This window comes from Tenrec ecaudatus, chromosome 9 (assembly GCF_050624435.1).
Source record: "Tenrec ecaudatus isolate mTenEca1 chromosome 9, mTenEca1.hap1, whole genome shotgun sequence".
Lineage (NCBI taxonomy): Eukaryota > Metazoa > Chordata > Mammalia > Afrosoricida > Tenrecidae > Tenrec > Tenrec ecaudatus.
This window is the reverse complement of record NC_134538.1, coordinates 90,447,454-90,469,480: the sequence shown is the minus strand read 5'-3', so window position 1 is coordinate 90,469,480 and position 22,027 is coordinate 90,447,454. Positions and strand designations below refer to the sequence as shown.

General features: G+C 35.1%; 1 protein-coding gene and 1 non-coding gene across 3 annotated transcripts in view; both read right to left on the bottom strand.

Annotated features, from left to right (window-relative positions):
- Positions 1-22,027, bottom strand: part of SNX13 (sorting nexin 13) — a 129,335-nt gene that overhangs the window by 16,307 nt on the left and 91,001 nt on the right. The window contains exons 16-21 of one of the 2 annotated variants that reach the window (XM_075558330.1): positions 19,352-19,389; positions 17,061-17,130; positions 11,750-11,922; positions 7,937-8,044; positions 5,375-5,485; positions 733-894 (exon numbers count right to left, since the gene is read on the bottom strand). In XM_075558330.1, coding sequence (XP_075414445.1) covers positions 733-894; positions 5,375-5,485; positions 7,937-8,044; positions 11,750-11,922; positions 17,061-17,130; positions 19,352-19,389 — 662 coding nt within the window. The remainder of the gene's footprint in view (positions 1-732; positions 895-5,374; positions 5,486-7,936; positions 8,045-11,749; positions 11,923-17,060; positions 17,131-19,351; positions 19,390-22,027) is intronic. The other variant, XM_075558331.1, reaches the window with a different exon arrangement.
- LOC142457406 (U2 spliceosomal RNA) lies at positions 8,387-8,577 on the bottom strand. The gene has a single exon (XR_012786153.1). It is a non-coding gene; the product is annotated as a U2 spliceosomal RNA (small nuclear RNA).

Sequence of the window (22,027 nt, the reverse complement as noted above, 5' to 3'; positions counted from 1 at the left end):
ACAAACTCTTAGGATTTGCTCTCTTACATTGAAGAAAATGTATCTGTATTTATGTATAGTCTCCCTTTTATAAACAATTCTTACAGCTATTTGTTTTCTTTTATAATATTGATTACAACCTTAAATAACCGGGCAGAAATTCTACATAAAGTATAAATTAGGAATGTAGCAAAGTTCTTGATCTACTACCTTTGTTTGTTAATTTAATTTACAAAAAGCTTTTTGAGAAATTCCTTTTATGCAACTTTCAGAAATCCATATATATTAATAGTAATTGATGGGCTCAAGGATGGTGATGAAGGCTTTTCTCTCCTTTCGAGCTAGTGTTCACTTAATCACATGAACACAGGAGGAGTGAGACTTGATTTTCCTGAATAAAATACTAAAATAACACATTTGCAACAATGGTACCTACTTGTTTTATTTAGTAGCACCATAGGACAAAAATGGCAATAATGGAATAAAACAGTTCAAAATGACTAACTTTACTAAAGTTAAATATTCTCTCAAAATTAGTATCAAAATTCTATCACAGAATAGAATTGAGGATTGAATGGATACTAATATCCATTTCTGTTAAGAGTTAGTTGTCTTAGATTTTTTCACTGTATGAGACTAGGTATCTAGAAAACTTGAGACTAGAAAAACATAAAGTAAATCTAGGCAAGAGCTCAACAAATCTCACTTAACTTAAAAAGTTTGCTTTAGACATTAGTGAAAATGTCTTCTTACCTTGAAAAACGATTGCCTTATGTCTTGACCTAATCTTTCTGACATTTTGCCCATGTTGTCTGACATTTTATTCATTCCCTCTGCCAAGCTATCAGGAAGGGATTTAACTGCATTTGAAACATTCCTCATGGAATTGCGAAGCGGATTTACAAAAGTGTCCATCTAAAGGGGAAAAGATGTTACACCATGATTTTACTATTATCAGATTTCCTGTTCAACTGAGAAGTGTGGAAAAAGAGTGAAACACACATGAACGATGCAATAATTTTCTAGTTACGAAATTTCATTGCATTTTAAAAATATAACTTTTGCTTTCAGTGTGTCTTTAAAATTTATATTCACACACACCTACTTATATAATTTTTAAAAAATTAGAGTGCTGAGGTTATTGCTAGAAAATGAACATGAACTTTAGCTACCTTTTAAAAAAGACTTAGGGGGAATTTAAACAGTTTTCCAGAATGGAAATTGAAGCACATAGTACTAGTCACAATAAATTTCTGCCAAATTTCCACAAAATTTTAATAGATACAGGGATATTTAGTAGATAAAGTAAACAAGCAGTTATAATAAACATAAAGAATGCTCAATAATTAACATGTAGATTAAAAAACAATTAAAAATTGAATTACCATATATACTTGTGTATAAGCCGAGTATTTTCAGCACATTTTTTAATACAGTCTTTGTGGTAAAATTAGGTGCCTCGGCTGATATTTGGGTCGGCTTATACTCGACTATATAGGGACTTGTAGAATTAGAGTCCTGATTCTGATGTTTTATAATGGACTTTATTGTAAAGAAGGGAAAAACAAGCTCACAATCAGACATGTAAGCTATATTTTAACAAGGCACAATATCCAACCTATAGAAGAAATTATGACCAGAGCTATTTACAGAAATAATAACCTCCAGAGGGATGTGAGGCTTTAAAAATCGATACTGAAGGTACAGATGTCAAAACTTCAATTAAGAAATAAAGATACAGCTAAATAAACCAAAGGACATGGAATTATCAAAGGACTTTTAACATACAAGATCAAATAAATGAGAAAAGGGATAAAACCCCAAAATCCTACAATGTACAAGAACAGTCTCCTGAAAATATTGAATCTCACAGAAACTGTAAAAGAGAGCAAATTAAGTCCCATGCAAAAATAAAACAGCAACAAGAACCTCACTGCTTGACCAACATACCATATCATACCACACCATACCATACACCATACCACACCACACCAATAGAAGGCACCAAAAAGATACAACTCTTTCACTCTAATGTGTTTTCATGACTATCACTAAGAAAAATAAGAAAATGTGAAATAAGTACTGCAATAAACAAACAGAAAGTGAGTTTGAAATGAACCATCAAAAAGTGGGGAGTGTTAGTTACTACCAACTGATAAGGAGGTAATAGTGCTACAGACATGCTTGATGACTATGCAGCCTGTAGGAGGTCAGTAAAATATTTGAGTGGAACTACAATACAAAAATCAGAATGAAGAATTAGAAAAATACCACCCCTAGTGAAGAATAGTATGACGATAAACGATGACACTAACTCCTTGTATATGTACGCATGTGTGTATATAAACACACATATAACCATATGTGCTTCTAATCCTGATCTCTGTTCAAATGAACAGGGACATTATTTCCAACACTATCAGTGATTATGTGTTGGTGTATTTTTAAAACTAAAATGACATTTAAATTAGCTAACTCAAGAGAACACTAGTAGTAAATTGTGGTGTTAACTGCCATCCCCTTAACAAGCATGATATCCTTCTCCAAGGACTAGTCTCTCCTGAAAACATGGCCAAAGTACGTAAGACTAAGTCTTGCCATCTTTGCTTCTAAGGAGCATTCTGGCTGTAGTTCGTCCAAACAGATCAGTTTGTCCTTTTTTTTCTAATCGTGTCATTAGAGGCTCATACAACTCTTATCACAATCCATACATACATCAATTGTGTACAGCACATTTGTATATTCACTGCCCTCATCATTCTCAAAACATTTGCTCTCCACTTAAGCCCGACATAAGCTCATTTTTTCACCTCGCTCCACACTCCCCCCTCCCTCACGAGCCCCTGATAATTTATAAATTATTATTTTGTCATATCTTGCCCTGTCCGACATCTCCCTTCACCCACTTTTCTGTTGTCTGTCGCCCAGGGAAGAGGTCACATGTAGATCCTTGTAATCGGTTCCCTCTTTCCAACTCATTCTCCCTCTACCCTCCCAGTATCGCCATTCACACCACTGGTCCTGAAGGGATCATTTGCCCTGGATCCCCTGTGTTTCCAGTTACTATCTGTACCAGTGTTCATCCTCTGGTCTAGCCAGAATTGCAAGGTAGAATTCGGATCATCATAGTGGGGAGGGGGGGTGAGGGAGAGGAAGCATTTAGGAACTAGAGGATAGTTGTATTTTTCATCATTGCTAAGTCACACCTTGACTGGCTTGTCTCCTCCCCTAGATCCATCTGCAAGGGGATCTCCAGTGGCCGACAAATGGGCTTTTAGTCTTCACTCTGCACTCCCCCTGCCCTCATTCACTATGATAAGATTTTTTTTTGTTCTGATGATGCCTTATACCTGATCCCTTTAACACCTTGTGTTCGTATAGGCTGGTGTAGTTCTTCCATGTGGGTTTTGGTGCTTCTGAGCTACATGGCTGCTTGTTTACCTTCAAGCCTTTAAGACCCCAGACGCTATACCTATTGATAGTCAGGCATCATTAGCTTTCTTTGCCACATTTCCTTATGCACCCATTTGTCTTCAGCGATCATGTCATGTAGGTGTGCAGCCAATGATATGATTTTTTGTTCTTTGATGCCTGATAACTGATCCCTTCGGCACCTCGTGGTCACACAGGCTGGTGTGTTCTTCCATGTGGGCCGTGTTGCTTCTGAGCTAGATGGCTGCATGTCCTTCAGTTTGGGTTTGACTGTTTCCTCAGGATGAAAATCAGGTTATGTATTTTGGGCAAAAATATCAAGAAGCAATCATGTACTTTTGTCAGTGCACTGTACCAAGAAGTACAGGGTATACCAATACCTTTATTACCGAAGGTGTTTCAACTCTTAATTGCTTAGCTCCTGTGGTATATGCCAGGTTTCTCCACTATAAAATCATTGCTTTCCTTCTGCACTTGAGAAGTATCTTATACAGATGTAATCAGGGAGCTATGCATGTATCCTATCATATTTCTGCCTACAAATTGTAGCATCCTGAAACATGATGTTTGCCAATTAACAATTTTCTATTTCAGTCATTAGTCACTAGTACATAGAGCTTCTTCTGTATGGAAGAACTGTGTCATCTCTCAATTTATGTATTTAATCTATCATTCATTTATTTGAGGGTGGATTAATGGACATTTATTTTATTATATGGATTACGATCAATTGCTATAATTATTCTTATTGTTTAAGTTATATAATTTCTAGTCTTAATACCTAATAAGAATCACCAGCTGAGTCTTATTTTTTCCTTAAATATATTCTCAGATCTACTCTTTCCCTTTAAATTCTTGCTCTCCACTCTCTCTCGAGAGTCCTTCCGTAAGAATAAACATTTCTTCTAGTATCTAATCTCCTGCCTTTGGATAATTCTGTACACTGTTACTGGAATAATTTCCATGCACAGCTTTACTGTAAGTCTTTTCTCAAACCCTCCATCCAATGGACTTCATCTACACAGAAGACAAAATCCAAGACTGCGCACCTTAGTCTCTAGGATCTTCCAAAGACCAGCAGCGTCGTACAGATTTTAGTTCCCTCACGTGAGTAGACAATCTGAGGCAACTTCTTTTGTAACTCACTTATAGAAAAGTTGTTTTGCATTATAGAAACTAAGTACGATATACTGATTACCTAAGCCTTACACCATACTTGTCTATCCTAGCCTTTTAGCGACTGCTTCTACTAATAGAAAACATTTATTCAGCGTTATTTAGGTGCCAGCCACTGTAATACAGAGGTATTTAATCTGATTTATATAATGCTTCAAAATGAAGATTAAACATCCTTGTTTCTCCAGGAAATGAGGTTGAATGGTTAAGTGCTCGTTCACGGCCGCAGTTAACAAACGGGTGAGCAGGAATGTGAGCCCAAGTCTGTATGAGCCAGTTTGTTTTCTTACTCCAGCTAGCTTGGCCAATTTGAGAATGACCGCAATCATTCATTGTCTTACCCTCTCAGCTTAGTTCCAGTACAGGCTTTATATTCCCAAGGGGATTTCAGGTAATAAAGAGCTTGGGTACAAGAGCCATCGATGCTGTTCAGGGACACAGCCTTTTTAACAGCTTTCTAATCTTTGTTTCTAGTCAGACGTTTCCTTCCAGTAAGAGACACCGCCTTCTCCAGCTAACAGAGAGTGCCTGGCCTAGCTTGCATAAGCTCTCCTCAGTGTGCAATTCTCAAAGATGCTTGTCCTTGCCGCTTCTGCTGGACTATCATCGACAAGTGTACACGTATGACTTATCAATTGACACAGTATAGAAGACAAATACAGTAAGTTTCACTTTAAAATGCTGTCATTTTAAAATACACACATTCAAATGTAACTTTATTTACTTTTATTAAAAACAAAGTACAAAAACAGTCCTGATAATACCCCCAATGAAATGGTGCACTTACCTTGCGAGCAAAATCGCCTTTCCCTTTACTGTAGGCCTTGTTCTCAAGGAAATCGTATACACAGTGAGCCAAAGCTGGGGTTGCTCTCATCGTTTCAGGAGTTAATAGTAACTAACAAGAAAAAGAGGCATTCTAAATTAATAGGATACTGGGAGCTAACTGTATTTATATTTCATTTAATGAAATGCTGGTAATAGGTATTAAAGAACTTTAATTTTATATTGAAAATACATTAGAGTTAAAATGATCAATTACGTTAAGACCATTAACTGTTTGGTGTATTGTACACTTTTCCCATTCTGGTGCTCTGAGCTCCAATGCATCTGATGTAACAGTTTTCTGGATGTAGTTCCTTCTTCATTTTCAGGCTTTATAGCTGCTCTGGATATACTGTGACATTCCACAGCACTATAAAGTTGCTACGTTATTCATAACATTCTAAAGTTCAAGAATTCTAAAGTTGACATTAGTAGAAAGCACATGTACACAAAATCTTTTTGTCATGTCTCAAAACAAATAGCATTGTTTTCACAACTGCTGAATATACAAAGGGACTGAAAGGAAAAAAAAATACGTTGAAAAATTCCATTATCTTTCAGTTGTATTTTCTCAGGAACTTCTTGACTTCCCCTTATACAAACTTAACACCCTAGCTTAGTTCCTTTCATGCAATATGTTTTGATATACTAAGTTCCATTAACTTAGAAGTATACCGTAAGTACAGTCACATTTAAAAGTGAGATTATGGCACCATGTTATACAGCCGGTCGTTTTCTAAATAGTATGAAACACTCACTGGTACAGATAGGAACTGGAAACACAGGGAATTCAGTGCGGAATATCCCTTCAGAACCAGTGCTGAGAGTGGTGAAACGGGGAGGGTGGAGGAAGGGTGGGTTGGAAAGGGGGAACCAATTACAAGGCTCTACATTTAACCTCCTCCCTGGAGGATGGGCAACAGAAAAGAGGGTGAAGGGAGATGTCGGACAGGGCAAGATATGACAAAATAATAATTTGTAAATTATTAAGACTTCATGAGGGAGGGAGAGCAGGGAGAGAGAGGGAAAATGAGGACCTGATGCCAGGGGCTTAAGTGGAGAGCAAATGCTTTGAGAATGATGAGGGCATTGAATGTACAAATGAGCTTTACACAACTGATGTATGAATGGTTGTGATAAGAGTTGTATGAGCCCCTAATAAAACGATTAAAAAATCAAAATAATATAAAACACTGATAAAGATTTTGATGGAATTGAATTTCATACATTTGACAAGAACCATACTAAAGAGATCAAATATTTAGTTTTTAAGACAAGAAAATAGTGGTGAATAACAATAGCAGAGATTTAAGGTTTGGGGTATCCTTTGAGTGTATAATAATGTGAAAAATTCTAACTACATTTTATAAATAGAGTCAGAATTACATGTATGAGAGTAGAGAGAGAAAGCTTCCAAGTGAAATATCCATTTGCATACTAGCTAAATTCCACTACCTTTAAGATGGGGTCGTCATGCTCTCCCTGAAGGGTCAGACAGTAGTTACAGTAGGCTCTGCAATCCAGAGACTGGCACAACTACTCAGTGTTGCTGTTGAAGTGCAGAAAACAGTCGAAATGATCTAGCCTCTAAGTTTTCAGGTTAAAATCCAAGTTCTTTCTAGAATTCCTACAAGCATATTCAGTCACTAACTTGTGAGACACGTTTTGTTATTCCACATGAGAAATCTACATGTCTAGGATGTACATATTAGAATTAGTCCCTTAATCTATCGGTCTCTACCACGCTCATAGTTTTCGAAACCCCAGAAGTACTCTGAATCATAGGAAGTAGCCACAGAAATTTCTGGGCACTGTAATCTGCTCCCTCTGGTGGTGCTGTAGTGTACACACTGTACTAACTGCAAAGGCAGATCAAATCCACCAGCCTCTCTGTGGGAGAAAGATGAACTTCTGTCTGTTTCTGTAAAGGTTTACAGCCTCGGAACCTCTGCATAGGCTTATTATGAATGAGTACTGGTTCCATGGAAGTAGGTAAGCTTTGTACGTGGAGGCCTTAGGGGACACAGAGATTGACAACTCAAACTCACCCAGAGGCACGTCAGAAGAAAGGCTTGGTGAGCTACTTCTGAATGCTGAGAGCCATTGAAGACTCTCTAAAACACGAGGCTGCCATGATTTGGAATCCAATGCACATCAACCAGTTCTTTAACTGTTGCTTTAAAGCTTTGTAAATGCTAATACAAGTTACTATCAACTGAAATGGAAATGTGATTATTTAGTCTATCACAATACACCCAGATTTTTATAGTAATCTAGAATGGATATGAATGTACGTGTACATGTGATCATCTGAACCTGAAAGGAAAACCACCCTTTAAACTGAGTGATCAGAAATATCTAAGCTAATTAATAAACAGAAATGTTTATAAATTAATAAGTCAATTACAAGTGGTATCTGACATGTTGCTCAGAATAAGCTGCAATTCCAATTACAATAAAAACATTTTAATAAGGAAATATACTTTATTTAAATAAAATTCCACGGATACTAACATAGACTCACCTGCAAATATGCATTTAGATCTTTTTTCCTCTTTTCTAAAAAATCCCTATCCATATTATTAAATGTCTTTTTACCAGGAAGCTTCAATATGCTTGACAGACTTTCAAACTGGAAGACAAAATAAGTTCAACATTCTTAGTTTTTCATGAGATAAAATTCTTCCAAATGCCAAATTCTCTCTCTATAAAAAAAATCTAAAACAGGGAATTTCAAAATTTTATGCTTTATTATATTAGTAAGATGTTAAAAAAAATCTGTCCAGGATTTCTAAAACGGTTTTAATGCTATTTATTATAAAACAGCATCGTGACCAAAATTTTCTCTGTGAAAACAGAGACCTGATGAAGCTAGGTAGTAGGCACAGAGGTTTTCATGACATATTTCTCTCTTAATTTTGAAATTGATAAAATGTCTATAAGGTTATAAAATATATTTTTTTAAATCTCCCGAGGGGGGTGCACCGTTCCCGGAGGTACTGCAATACCAGGTCGATGCGTGGAGTGGACGGAGCAAGCTCCTATTCCAACTCCCTGCTCCAAAAATCCATTTAATATATTGTCCTTGGATAGAGGACGTATCAGATATTAAACTGATAAGAACAGATACTATACTTGATCTTAGCCAAAAGGCCGAGAAGCGATATAAAATATTTTCATTATAACTCTTTGACCTATAAATAAAGCACTACTAAATAAAAATTTCATGACCAAAGTTATGGGTTTCTAGATTTTTATAAGCTTTAATAGAGTAATATTTAATATCAATGGTTTCATAATTATTAAAAGCAGAAAATGTAAATATCAAAGTAACAATTATCTTACAACTCTCATTACATATAGCGCTGATACTTCTCTCCCACAAACTATATAAAAAAGAAAATCAGACATTATACTAAGAAAAAATGATCCACTAGTATGTGCCTTGTCTTCACACAAAACTAAAAAGTTCAGTATATTGACAGTAAGTTTAGTATCTACTACTATTACTATTTGGGTTGACTTTTAGAGGTCCATGCTAGGGAGTGAGCTGTGTTGCCCTAGTGAAGCACAAATGGTAACCATGCTATATAATGATAGTCATCTCGGTAGTGACTGGCTAGCCAGCAACTAATACCTGAAACTCAAGCCATTGCCTTTCCAATGGAAAAATATTGTGCAGAATGATGTTTCTGAAAGAAAACTTAAGAGATTAAACCAAAGAAGATATGTAGAGGAGTCAAACTATGATTCTATTAAATGATAAAGCTGATATTTGCTTATAGCTAAAACTTGAACAAATTCATTATACGTTGTCTATGAAAAGTAAAGTTCTTTCAGCAATTGCTCCAATCATAGCCAGAACAGAACAAGAAGGTGGAGTCATAATTCACACAGAAAATGTCATGCTGTAGTCAGAGTCCCAAATTTAGTGACTCACAAGAGTATGAAAATAGGTTGTCTAATGGGTTATTTGAATTAATTTTTTTAATCTCACCTTAATAAATAAAGGTAAATATTTTTTTTAGTTTCATAAGACTATTTTTTAATTTCCTGATACATAACTTATTTATATTGTCTTAAAAGCAGCCTTGGCAGAATAGTGGGCTATGCACTGAGCTGCTAACCGAAGATGAAGCTGCCTCGTTCTAGAAAGATGTAAAGTCTCAAAAGTCCAAAGCAGTTCTACCCTGCCCTATACGATCACTGTGAATCGGAACAGACTCAACGATTATGAGTAAGGCTTTTTTGGTTTGTTACATCTTAAACCACTTAAAATTTTGCATAGACAAACTCATTGCCTCTGAGCCAATTCAGACTCATAGAAACCCTGTAGGACAGAATAAAACTGTCCCTTAGGCATTGCTTATCCAGTAACAGGTCTGGTGAGTTTTAACCTCTCTACCTTTTGCTCAGCAACCCAACATTTAAACATATTATCTATACTTACAAGCAATCAATCCAATAAAAGGTAAATGTGCAGAGCTACTGAGATGTATGCCCCAGAGAGCAGCAACTTGGCTGCTACTCACTCTTCTCTCACCAGCACTGAAAGCAAAGACTAGTCTACAGGAAGTGTTCAGTAAATATTTGTCGAATCAGAGAATGGGAGTTTGGGCACTTAATAAAATATGGCATTTAGCATTTTAATATGCATCTTTAATATAAAAAAATTTAAACTATTGAAAAGCATTAAATGCTTGTTTTAAAGCAAGCTGAGTACTTTAATAGCTACAGAGTTAACACTTACATATGTGAATAGGATGTGTTAAGAATCAACAACTTATTTTTCTTCTGTGCTTTTATAAAGAGTCAGAGTTTAGAAAATACTTATAAAGCAGAATTAAGAGGTAAACTCCCATTTATAAATGCTTAGTGTTTAATTGCTCAAGCTCTGTGAGGAATCGGAAACTAAAGTTTAAGTTATCACAACTAATTTTACAGACACACAGTCAAAACATGTCTAATTCACCTGCACTGTCATTTAAAAGTGAATTATACTATATAAAGAAAATTTCATGTTAAATCAAATTCCCATTAAGTTGCAAGCAAATAAAATTTATCTTAGTAATTAAAATTATTACTTTTTAAAATATCATGTTTGGTAAAGTATAGGCATGGACAGAAAGAAATACAAGCTTTGTGATTTTGAAACAGTGTCAGTTTTTAAAACAATACCAAAAAGCACACAAATCAAGCAAGGTAAGGCATGAAAGAAAATGTCTACTCAACAACAAAAGTCACATCTAAAGCCACTAATTTCTTGACAAACATATGGGTAATTCAAAATAGCCCCTAATCATGGACTTCAGGATTTAGTGCAAATGTGATTTTAACTAGTTTTAAGCTATTAAGTTTATCTCACTGTATTACAAAATTTTAGTGATATTATATGGTACCAATCATACTGTTTCACCTACCTTAATTGAAAAAGATAATTTTGGATCAGTAAAATGTACAACATCATTTCAAAGCTTTAGGTATCTAATCTGGTGTCACCTTAAATTATTATTATTTTTATTGGTTTATTATCAGTTGTACATCTAAATCACTTTAATGAATCAAGGATTCCTGAGTTAAAAAAATTTCACTGAACACTTGTTCTACTTATCTAGTGATAGTTTAATGTTTAAAAGACAAATATAAATTTACTTTAGCTGATTTTCAAAACTAATAGATCTGGAATTTCCCTTGTTAAGCTAGTAGAAGAGTTCATGTAAAATAAATGGAGCCGTGAAATGTGCCTTTCAAAATAAAACCACAGAATGTCTTATAATAGGGCCCATCTCAAGAACAAACTACAAACTATATCCACATACATAGACACTGTGTGCTTGGGAGGTTATGTGACACTAAGGTTAGAGTTTCTATGCTACACAAAGCTCAAGAAGAAAAAAAATTACAAAATAGACATTAATTTATCTGGACACATGATATTAAAACACAAACTGTGATTATACCCCACTATGGTGGGCCCCAAAATTAATGTCTACAAGCAAAAACATTGGCCAGCAAATACTCCACACCCACCTGTTGTGTAAATCAGTAAGCCCTGACGGGCCTCACCACCCCTTGCTTATTCTTAATCTAATTTTCCAAAATATACCACTGATATACCTTGACCACGATGGTTTGGACTGCTTAAGAGTTCCAACATCTGATGCATTTGTTAAGTATGCAAAATCATCCTAAAATGTATGAGGATCATATTAAAAACAAAAACCTTATATTTTCTTTCATTAGCTTCAATCTACACTCTCATATCCTTCAAACTTTCAGAAACAAATGTCTACTCAAGAAACAATGTAAAGCACATAAGGTTGAAAAACACCAGTACCTGTTCAGTGATTCTCATGTGGAAATCGTGGAAGTCACTGTAACGGCGGTAGGTTTTCCACATCTCCTCGCTGTGCAGATTTCGCCGGTGTACAGTGATGGCATACAGCGCATAGGTCTTGCCATGATCGTTACAAACGCCTGCCACGGCATATGGGTCATAGTCAGCATATACTAGTAGTCATTTAAAACAAAATGAAGAACAAAAGACACAAAAAGGAGGGAGATGAAGAACAAAAACAAAGACACCATGAAATGAAGAATCTGGAATGACAGACTAAGGCAAAAGGATGTCACGAAAGGATTCAACAAAGCCCCGTCCTCAATACTCATGTGAGGTCACCTCGAGCTGGAATCACCTCCACAAGCAACTCCCATGTGGGCGCTTCAAAAACTGCATGGAAAAATTCCACTAGCTTGCAACTCTAATTTTCCACACACTTTTTGAAGCCCTCGCATATATATACTCAATTCTAGTAAGTGTTCTAAAACAATGGTTCTATTACAACAAAAACTAAAAGACGATGATACTGTCAACCATACAACGATGCCTGCTTTGGACTTCCTTCTCCAAAAGTTTTGAACTATTATCAGTTACATTCCCACAATACCACCAGATGGCATAGCATCAGTCTCTTCAATTTAATCGAACAAAAATAATAGAAACAAATACCAATATGGTTAAACCTTCATCTACCTTTATTTTGATTAAAAAACTTTTAAAACTATACAGACAGCAAAAATCAAGATGAGATCTAGTTTTTCTAGAAATTCTCTTCCTATTTAATATTCTACAACTTACGAGTGTAATTTATTCTGAAATTTTTAAAAAAGGGGGGAGAGGGGTATTTTCCAGATACCATTCAAGTCAGGTAGTCTTTAAAATTGAAACCTCTCCTTCCACACATCCCTCCTATTTTTCATTTTTCTATCTTTCTGAGCTGCATTCTACTCTATACCATTTTCTCTTCTGGTCTCTAAGTGCATGGAGTGTGTTTTTGTGCTCCTAGAATTGTACTTGATTCTTTTCAAACATTGTTTAATGCTAGCCTTTGGATCACATTCTCTACTTATCTCCTTATTTTTAACACACTTAAAGTCTATTTCAGGGAGGAAAAAAAGTCTACTTCAGATTGTCGCCTCGTTATTAGTATGTAAATTATCCCTTCAATAAGGGCTGCCTCCCTTTTTGAAGCTCAGTTTTCTTTGTGACTTCTCGCTGCTTCCTATAACTACTCTTCAACTGACATTGCTTCTCCCAGAGATGTCTGCGTGTCCCTCAAGGGAAGCATTCCTTGGATTAAGGAAGCATTCATATTGAACAGTATTAACACTGAAATTGCTGGTTTCAAGCTCAGAACCAATTTTAATACTAATCCTACGGCTTAGAAATCCTACAAGCTACCTGAAGCCATCTAAATACGAGACATTAATGTTGGAGTAAGATTTTCCATTTCTATTGGGTGACAGAGATCCTCTTCCAGCCATGACTTTGACATTTCTTGTTCTTATCCCTGTAGGTAGGACAAATTTTTCCAGTTCCTCTTTTTATCGTGTTACCTTTTCTGACTCTAAGCTTTTCGAAAAGGACTTGGTTCTACATTCCTAAAACCGTAGCTACATGTCTCTTCTTCTCTTGAGGGAATTAAAATGCTATCAAAAGTAAGACAGCAGTAGTTACGTTCCTCTAAGCCTTTTGACTCAGCTCCTCAGCACTTCCTTGAATTTGCTTTTCTTCTTGTTTTGGGCACTTGTGGACTTCCCTCTTTAGCTATTTTTAGTTTCGTGTTCCCCACCTTTCTATGGGAAGACAGTACTTTTCAAAGCAGTTCAGACTAATATATGGCCAAAAGTCTAGCCGAGGTCCCCAAACTTACTTAGCCGACCACCCACCCCTTTTCTGGCAATTAAAAACATTTGTTCTATAGCTCATAATCCAGGATTAAGCAAACACATCTCTTGCTTTTGCAAACCCACCCCTAGGGGGCAGCATTGCACACTTGGAAGAAACACTGGTCTACACTGCTATCTGTAATAATGGACTGACCCAAATAATGGCGCTAACCAAAGTCTGCTATTTTACACAAAAAAAGGTAAAGAGGATCTGTGGAGCTTTTCAGCACATTATTTTGATCACATAAAAGCTACAAATCCACACTGATGATTATAATAGAGGATTTCTCTCACTCGGGTTAAATAATTTTTTTTCCCCTAACATTTATACTTTTTACTCAAAATTGTTATTTATTCTCTCCCATTCCACCTAGGATCAGTGTTGCTGATTTGACAAAATAGAAGTAAGAATAAACTGGCCACACTGCTCTACATTGAAGCTGTAACTGTAGCTTGCACTGCTTCATCTTTTCCAAGCATCTTTCAGATCAAACAGCTAATCATCACTTCCTCACCAAGTCAGAGAAGCAACATGTCTCAATGCAGACAGCACAACAAGAGGATGGCTTTCTCTCTGGTTCCTACAACAGATGTGGGAAAGGCAGAGAAAAGCCGGAGGCATTTAGGCAACTAACCATAACCACTTAGAAGACACTGAGAACAAGGGGAACAGAAGGCATAGAAAAGGAGACAAGAGAAAAATGCAAGAAAGTGTTCTACAAAAGATAAAACTGAATTTTGTCATACATTGATAGGAAGAAGAGATATCAGGACCTGGTGCATGCACAAGAGTAAAAACAACCTGGTGATTATGAGAATGATGAAGAAGGCAGAAAAATAACTTAATCGTAAAAGAAGATAAGGAGGTTGTATTTATTGGTTTCGGAAGGGTAGAAATAGCTAGCAGGTTTTATTTTCTCTAGACCAGGTGACCAGAAAACTACTTGTTACTAGTCCACAAGGAGATTAGACACCACATGTAAATCAGTAAGGACATTGTCTCACTTAGGAACATGCAATGAAAAAAGCAGAGTACACTAACCAGTCCAAGAACCATTCTCTAATTTGTACTGCTTTAGACTGACTACAAATCCTACAAGAGTAATAAGGATCCTAAATATATGGGATGTGGAATCAATGACTCTGGAGGCTAAGTGGCAAAATATGTATATATTGAATAAACATTCATATATAATACCCAGGATAGGAGAGGAACTTTATTGTTATTTACTTAATTATATTAGTCCTATAGCAACTGGATGAAGTCAGTATTACTATTATTCTTCCTTTTACTGATGAGGAAGTATTAAATGACAAGGCTGGAGTTTGAAGCCACAACAATTAGGTGAAAAAAGTTGCCGCTTCAGTCTCTACATATACATTTCTTCAAAAAGAAATACTAATATATTAAAAACACCTAGTTCAGTCTTTCTGTATCTATTCAGAACCTAGTAAATATTTGCTAAACAACAAATGAAAAATAGCAGCTGAAAATCATTCATTCTTTTTTGAAGAGAAAGTTCAACATTTAGAAATATGCATATAAGAAATGTCTTCCTCAAGACATAAATGCTCAAGGTCTCAAATAAGAAATAAAATAAAATTACTAAACATTTGCACATAAAAATGATCTCACATTTGGGAGAAAAGCAAACTGAAAAAAAAGAGATGTTTTTAAAAGAATTTTTAAATTTTGGGGCAGAAAAAAGGTGAGAAAATTTTGTCAAAAGCTAGAAAAAAGCAAAAAATAACTCTGGATTTATTTGACAAGAGTTAATATCTAAGGATCCTTTAAGAGCAGCATATATTTTTAAATATAAAAGTTAAAGAAAAAAAGCATGGTGAAGAAATTAAGATAGCATTTACCAAAAAAATATCTATTTTGTAAATTTGGCAGGAAACAGATGCAAAATGAGACTTTAAAGGATAGATCTTAGCAACAATCCCTTACTCCCATCCCTGAACCAGATACAAATTATTAAGTTTTAAATTATACTCATAAAATATCTTTACTATTGTTATGGACTGACTAGGGCTGCTAAACCTAATTACATTTGTGGATGGGATGTAATCCCATTTGGGAGTGAGAGTTTGTTAGGTTAATGAGACCATATCAGTGGAGGGTATATTAAAGCCAATCACCTTTGAGGCATAAAAATGGCAGATTAGACCAAAAAAGGAATGAGAGAAGGCAACGGAGGGGAAGATACACATCACAAGAAGATCTAAGATCACCCGAAGCTAGAAATAGCCAGGATTTCCATCACAGAGAGACAGAGATAAAGGCTCTCTCTCCCTAGAGTTGCTGCCCAGAAATCAGCCTCCTAAACTGCTATTTGTTAAAGCCACTCTGTTGTCACTGTTTCTGTTATAATAGCACCACGTCTTGGTGACACAGAAGTTCAAAACCCCCAGTGGCTCCATGGGAGATAGAGAAGGTTTTCTACTCCTGTAAAGAGTTACAATCTCAGAAACTCAGAAGCAGTTCTACTCTATCCTATAGGGTTATGAGTCAAATGAGTTTTTAAGTAAAGAAACTAAATCAGGTATCTGGAATGTAAGCAGAAAATTGAACTGAGGTATGTACACTTCAGAACATAATTTGACAAACACACTCCCACACAGTGACTCTTAAGAATCGTGAGAGGCCATATAATAATCATTATCTAGTGGAGATCTGGTGGCATACTGGTTATACACTGGGCTACGATCCACCTGGTACACAGCTGGAAATCACCAGTATCTCCATGAGAGGAAACAGTGGGCTTTCTACTCCCCTTAGTAGTTATAGTCTAAGAAACCCACAGGGGTCACTATGAGTCAGTTTTGACTTGATGGCAGTGAGTTGGGTTTTTTGGTTTTGAGTGCTCCCTGGAATTCTTCAAATGAAAATGGAAATGATGGGAATGGGTTACTTTTTCTCAGCTCTCTAACCATTCAGAATGTGTGCTGACTGAGACAGTGCAAGTCTTGGAAGTTTTTCACCTGAACCATGCATTTTTTAAACTTCTACAAACGTCTAAATCCAAAGACTTCATTTATTCCAGGTTATCTTCCTATTCTGACTTTGCATGTATGAAGAAAAATATTGAGTTAAAATCTCTTCCAAATATATAATTATACAGTTAACTAACCTCAAAAATATAAAGGACTAGTTTCAGTTGATTGCAAATGAAAAAATGCTTAAAACTTAAGCATTTCCAAATGTCCATAACGGCACAAGATCAGAGAGAGGAGACTTGCAAATGAGCACCACAGGATTTATGAGACAAGCACCTACTACAGAGAAGAACAAGCAGGAACTTACAAGCATGGCTATAGAATGGGGGGGGAGGGGGGAGGTTTTAAGAGTAAGTGTGGACAGTAATTTTGGTATGAAAATAATAGCTTCTCAAAATTGATACTATAAAGTATCTTACCAGTGTCTGAAATGTAGGCATGCAGTTGTACTGAGTCATCAGAAGATACATTTGAAAGATCATCCAAAGACTGGGAAAGAGAAAGGGCAATCAGAAAACAAATTTTTTTTTATTTCATAGAAAAAGAAAGTTAAAGAAATTTTTCTTTTTTTATTATAAATCATTTTATTGGGGCTCATACAACTGTTATCACAATAAATACATACATCAATTGAGTAAAGCACCCTTATACACTCGTTGCCCTCATCACTCTCAAAATTTGCCCTGATTCCAGGAACCCAAAAGTTAAATAAAGAACTTTAGATCAAGCATGCACTACACTCTTTATCCAATGTAAGGCTTAAATAATAAAACCAAGTACTTTAGTGATCAGTTTAATAATCAGACTCTTTCTTCCCTCTTATCTATATATAATAATCTATAAACTATAGCTCACTATGTCTCATATTTAATGAGAAGAAAATTTAAATTGTACTTAAAAAGCATTTCACAACAAGTACTAATTGACTATGATATTTTAATAATTCTATACTAGAAATACACATACACAGATAAAATGAATACTTTTAGGCATATTAATTCAGTGCCAATACCAATCTTTATTTTCAAAACTGTTTCATCTTCTCAAGCAGAAACTCAGTAGTAACTTAATAACTCTCCTTTCTTTTTCCCAGAACCCCTAGTGACTGCTAATAAAACTTTTCATCTCGAAGCATTTGCCGGTGCCAGATACCGCACGTGAATGAGTGAGACCACGTGATAGCTGCCATTTTTGGGTCAGGTTTATTTCACTTAGCATAAACTATTCAATGTTCATCCATGCTACAATCCAATTCAAATTTTCACTTCACTTTACCGCAAATGGGATCCCTGGTTGTGTAGTGCTTATACACTGGGCTGAAATCTGCAAAGTCGGCAGTTAGAAACCAGTCTGGTCCATGGGAAAAAGAGAGGGCTTTCTATGCCCATAAACAGTGAGAGCAGCGGTTCTCAACCTGTGGGTCGCAACCTCTTTGGGGGGTTGAACGATCCTTTCACAAGGGTCACCTGATTGATAACAGTAGCAAAATTACAGTTATGAAGTAACAACGAAAATAATGTTATGGTTGGGGGTCACCAACACATTAGACAAACTGTATTAACGGATCACAGCAATAGGAAGGTTGAGAATCACTCAGTTCGAGTCTCCAAAACTCAACAGGGCAGTTCGACTCTCTCCCTTAGGGTCGCTGAGTCACAACTCCATTGCAAAGATGTCTCTGGGTTTTTGGTTTGGTGGTTTGTTTTTGGTTTTATGGCAAATATTTCACTGTTGGCATACAACTTTTACTTATTTTTATTGATGGACATTTGAATTAATTCTACTTTTTTGGTTACACCACATACCGTATATAGTTGAGTTTAAGCTGACCCGACGATCAGCCTACGCACCTAATTTTACCACAAAAACTGCATTACAAAGGTGCTAGAAAACTCAGCTTATACACGAGAATATATGGTAATACTGTAATGAACGCTGATGAACAGATAACTTGTCTGAACTCCTTCTTTCAAATCTTCAGGTATCTATCTATCTAGGAGTGGCACTGCTGAGATAAACAGTTCTTTTACACTTAATACAATAAAAATTTCAAATTAGTAATTTTCAAGAAAATTCCACAATTAAAAAAAAATACTGATAAACCCAGATTTAGATGGATAAAACCTAAACAGCCTATATAGAGAAAAATGAACACAGCATGCCTGAAAACTACTTCTCTAAAAAAAGTCTACTGTGAAAATGATTGTTTAGTCAGCTTCTGGCAACTCAAACTAAGATTCCAGCCACTCGCTGACTGATAGGCATCGCTTATTGTGCCTAAACTGGTCTTGAACATATATGTTCCTTCTGAGAGTCTAGTATTTTTGTTTATTTTAATAAAAAAATGCCTTCGTGTCCGATTACCAGTAAGAAGCCTAGGCAATGAAACACAAATGAGCATCCCAATTTTGCAATATGCCAAGTATGCTAAGCACATGTCATTCTTAAGCTACAGTGATTGTTGCAGAGGAAGTTGCTTAATACACCAGGAAACATTCAGCAAAATTAAAATTAAAAAATGTTTACCTATCCATATTTTTAAATGTGGAATTTTTCTGTTATCTCAACTACATATTTTTCTTTTAATATTCCTTTTCTAAATAGGATGTCACTTACCAATTTATCATCTATTATAACACTGTAATCAAGAGAATCATTAAAAAATATTACAGTCACTTTACTATTTAAAATATCCATTAAAAATACTCACCAAATTTATGCTCCCTGTAGGAGACCCATTAAAAGATTCTGTTGGGGAAAAAAAATGAAATTAGAAAGAAACCGAAAAAGAACTTTTGAAATAGTTCTTTTTATTAAAAATCATTTTATTGGGAGCTCATACAATGCTTATCACAATCCATACATCCATCCATGTGTCAAGCACATTTGTGCATTTGTTAATAGTTCTTTTTTAAAAAGCTCAAGTCATTGAAGTTAAGATAGTGTCATCTGCTTTGATTGCTTAGGTCTAAGTATTGTGCAAGAAAATATTTTTAAAATACCTGCACTACCCAGAAAAAAAAAAGCCTTTTTGTACAAAATTAAATATTTTTATTCTCACAGTAGCATATTAAGTTATCTACTAGAGCAAAAGCATGTGGGACACACTGCACATGAAATCTCTTACTGTTATTATTTTTCCCTAATTGGATTAGAAATATTACAAATAAAATTCATTTTTAGTGTAAAAAATAAGCTACAGATTGATTTTTAATATCGCTATTAGGTCTATCTATTTTTGGTAGACTCACCTCAAAAACATTAAGTCTAGATACTTAAGTCAATATAAAAAGTAATAGAACAATACAGTTAATGTAATATATACAGTCAATAAATCAAAAGATATTTAAAATTCTATATGCAATGCCATTTAATTAAAAAGCAACTATGAAAAATAACTTAAACATTTAGGTTAGAGTAAATAGATTAAAATGAATACTAAGCAATAATCTTTTCCCTCCAGGTTTTAATATATATCTGAGCAAATTAAGTTACCAATTAAAGTATTCCTGTTAAAAACATATGGTAAGGCAAGGCTCATATACAATTTAAAGTTAATATACAGTTTCTATCATTTTTAAGATTACTCATGAATTTAGATCTTTGAGTAACCAAAAGCAAGTTCCCATTATTCCTAGAAAGAAGCAGTTAGTGCTTGCCACCGAATTTCAGTAACTCCAAACACATAACAGCATGCTTTGATTCCTCAGACCTTTAGTCATCAAAGCTAAACAGGTCATTTCATCTGCAGAGGTATCCTTTTTTAACAAAGTGATCGTCAAAATTAGTAAACAGGTAAATAAACTCTTGCACTTATTCAATTAGAGACTGCACATGATATGGCAAACTCAAGTATCTTTGAACAGTGTTGTAATGTCTGCTCAACCTCTTATGTTTTCCCAACAAAGACAAGTTCAGTTAAAAGGACAAGTCATATGCAAACTAAAGCAAATAATATAAAGAAACACATGCTATTAGAATTAATCTTGGTTCATATTTAATCAAGAAATCTGTAGCAGGCTATCGATAGCACCAGAAAACAAAATATTATTGGGCATAGTGTGAAAAAATGTGAGTGAAAGTATACTAAAAATAAGAAAGCTTAATTTAAGTATTTTTCAAGAAACTGTGTGATCTTGTTTTAATAAAATGAAAAATATCTGCCTTTAGATAGATTGAAGCTGAAATATCTACAAAAGCATTCATGAATAAAGAGGAAAAACTAGAGGGGAGAAAAGGGAGTGCTGGAGTTAAGGTACAACAACAAATTTTCTTGCCCAATCCAGAAATACTACCCAAGATGACTGGTGTTAGGGCACATTTGTTAAGCTGTGGGCCATTAATTCCAAGTTCAATTTTGCCATTAAAAAAAAAATCAACCATATGCCTTAAAAAAAATCAACTACACATTAATCTCTTATTGCATAATTATTTCAGGATATCTAAAAAGTAATTGAAACTTCAAACAACCAAAATATAAGACAAACCTAATTCAAAAGGCTGAAAATTGATTTCTAATAAACAATGTAAAGGCCTAACTTTGACTAAATTATAAAGGAAAAGGAATCATAAGCAAGTTACTTGAAAAAGTTGTAGCAAAGGCAATAAACCTGCAAGTTGTTTTTAGCAATAATGTTTCATATTACATCTATCATCCTACATATTGTTTTTAAATGGTTTCAAGGGAGGTTAGGCAATTTCTTAGCTATAATTTAAAAGCTTACCAATTAGAACTTGGAGTGTTCAAATAAGCAAAGTATTTTAGTATGACAATAAGATATACCAAGTACATAATTCCAAATTATAACCCACGAGTTATAAATGGTGAGAGATCATTTAATGACATATATAATAAAAGTAAATTTGTATTCAGATCAAAACTATAAGAGAAAAAACTTATGAAACAGTTAATGTATTAACTAAGTGTGATGCTTTAAGAAGTTTGAGATGGCGCATAGATCATTTATGTCCTTCAGTTCCACACATGAAAAAAGACTGGCTGGAAGGGTATGAATGGGGCTGAAAGCCAATTTCGAAAGCACACAAAGTATATACTACTCCCAGGGAGTATAATGCTAATGTATTATCATCTTAGAACAGCATATTACTTGCAGTTCCCGGATTTCGAATATCCAATTTATGGACAACTACTTGCCCTTTAATGCTGAGTTGTAATTGCTAACAAAGCAAGCAGGAACAGAACGTTGACTTTTGGAATTTGTACTACCTGAGTGAGTTATTGTCACAGGAACTAGAATGGGAAATACATGGGTAGAATTGCTGGAACGAGAGACTGAGAAGGGACAAAGGAAGCCCATTGATGAGATAGTTGGCAGGACTGAGGGAAGGCACACACATTCAAACTGGTGCAGTCTGCTGCCATCTT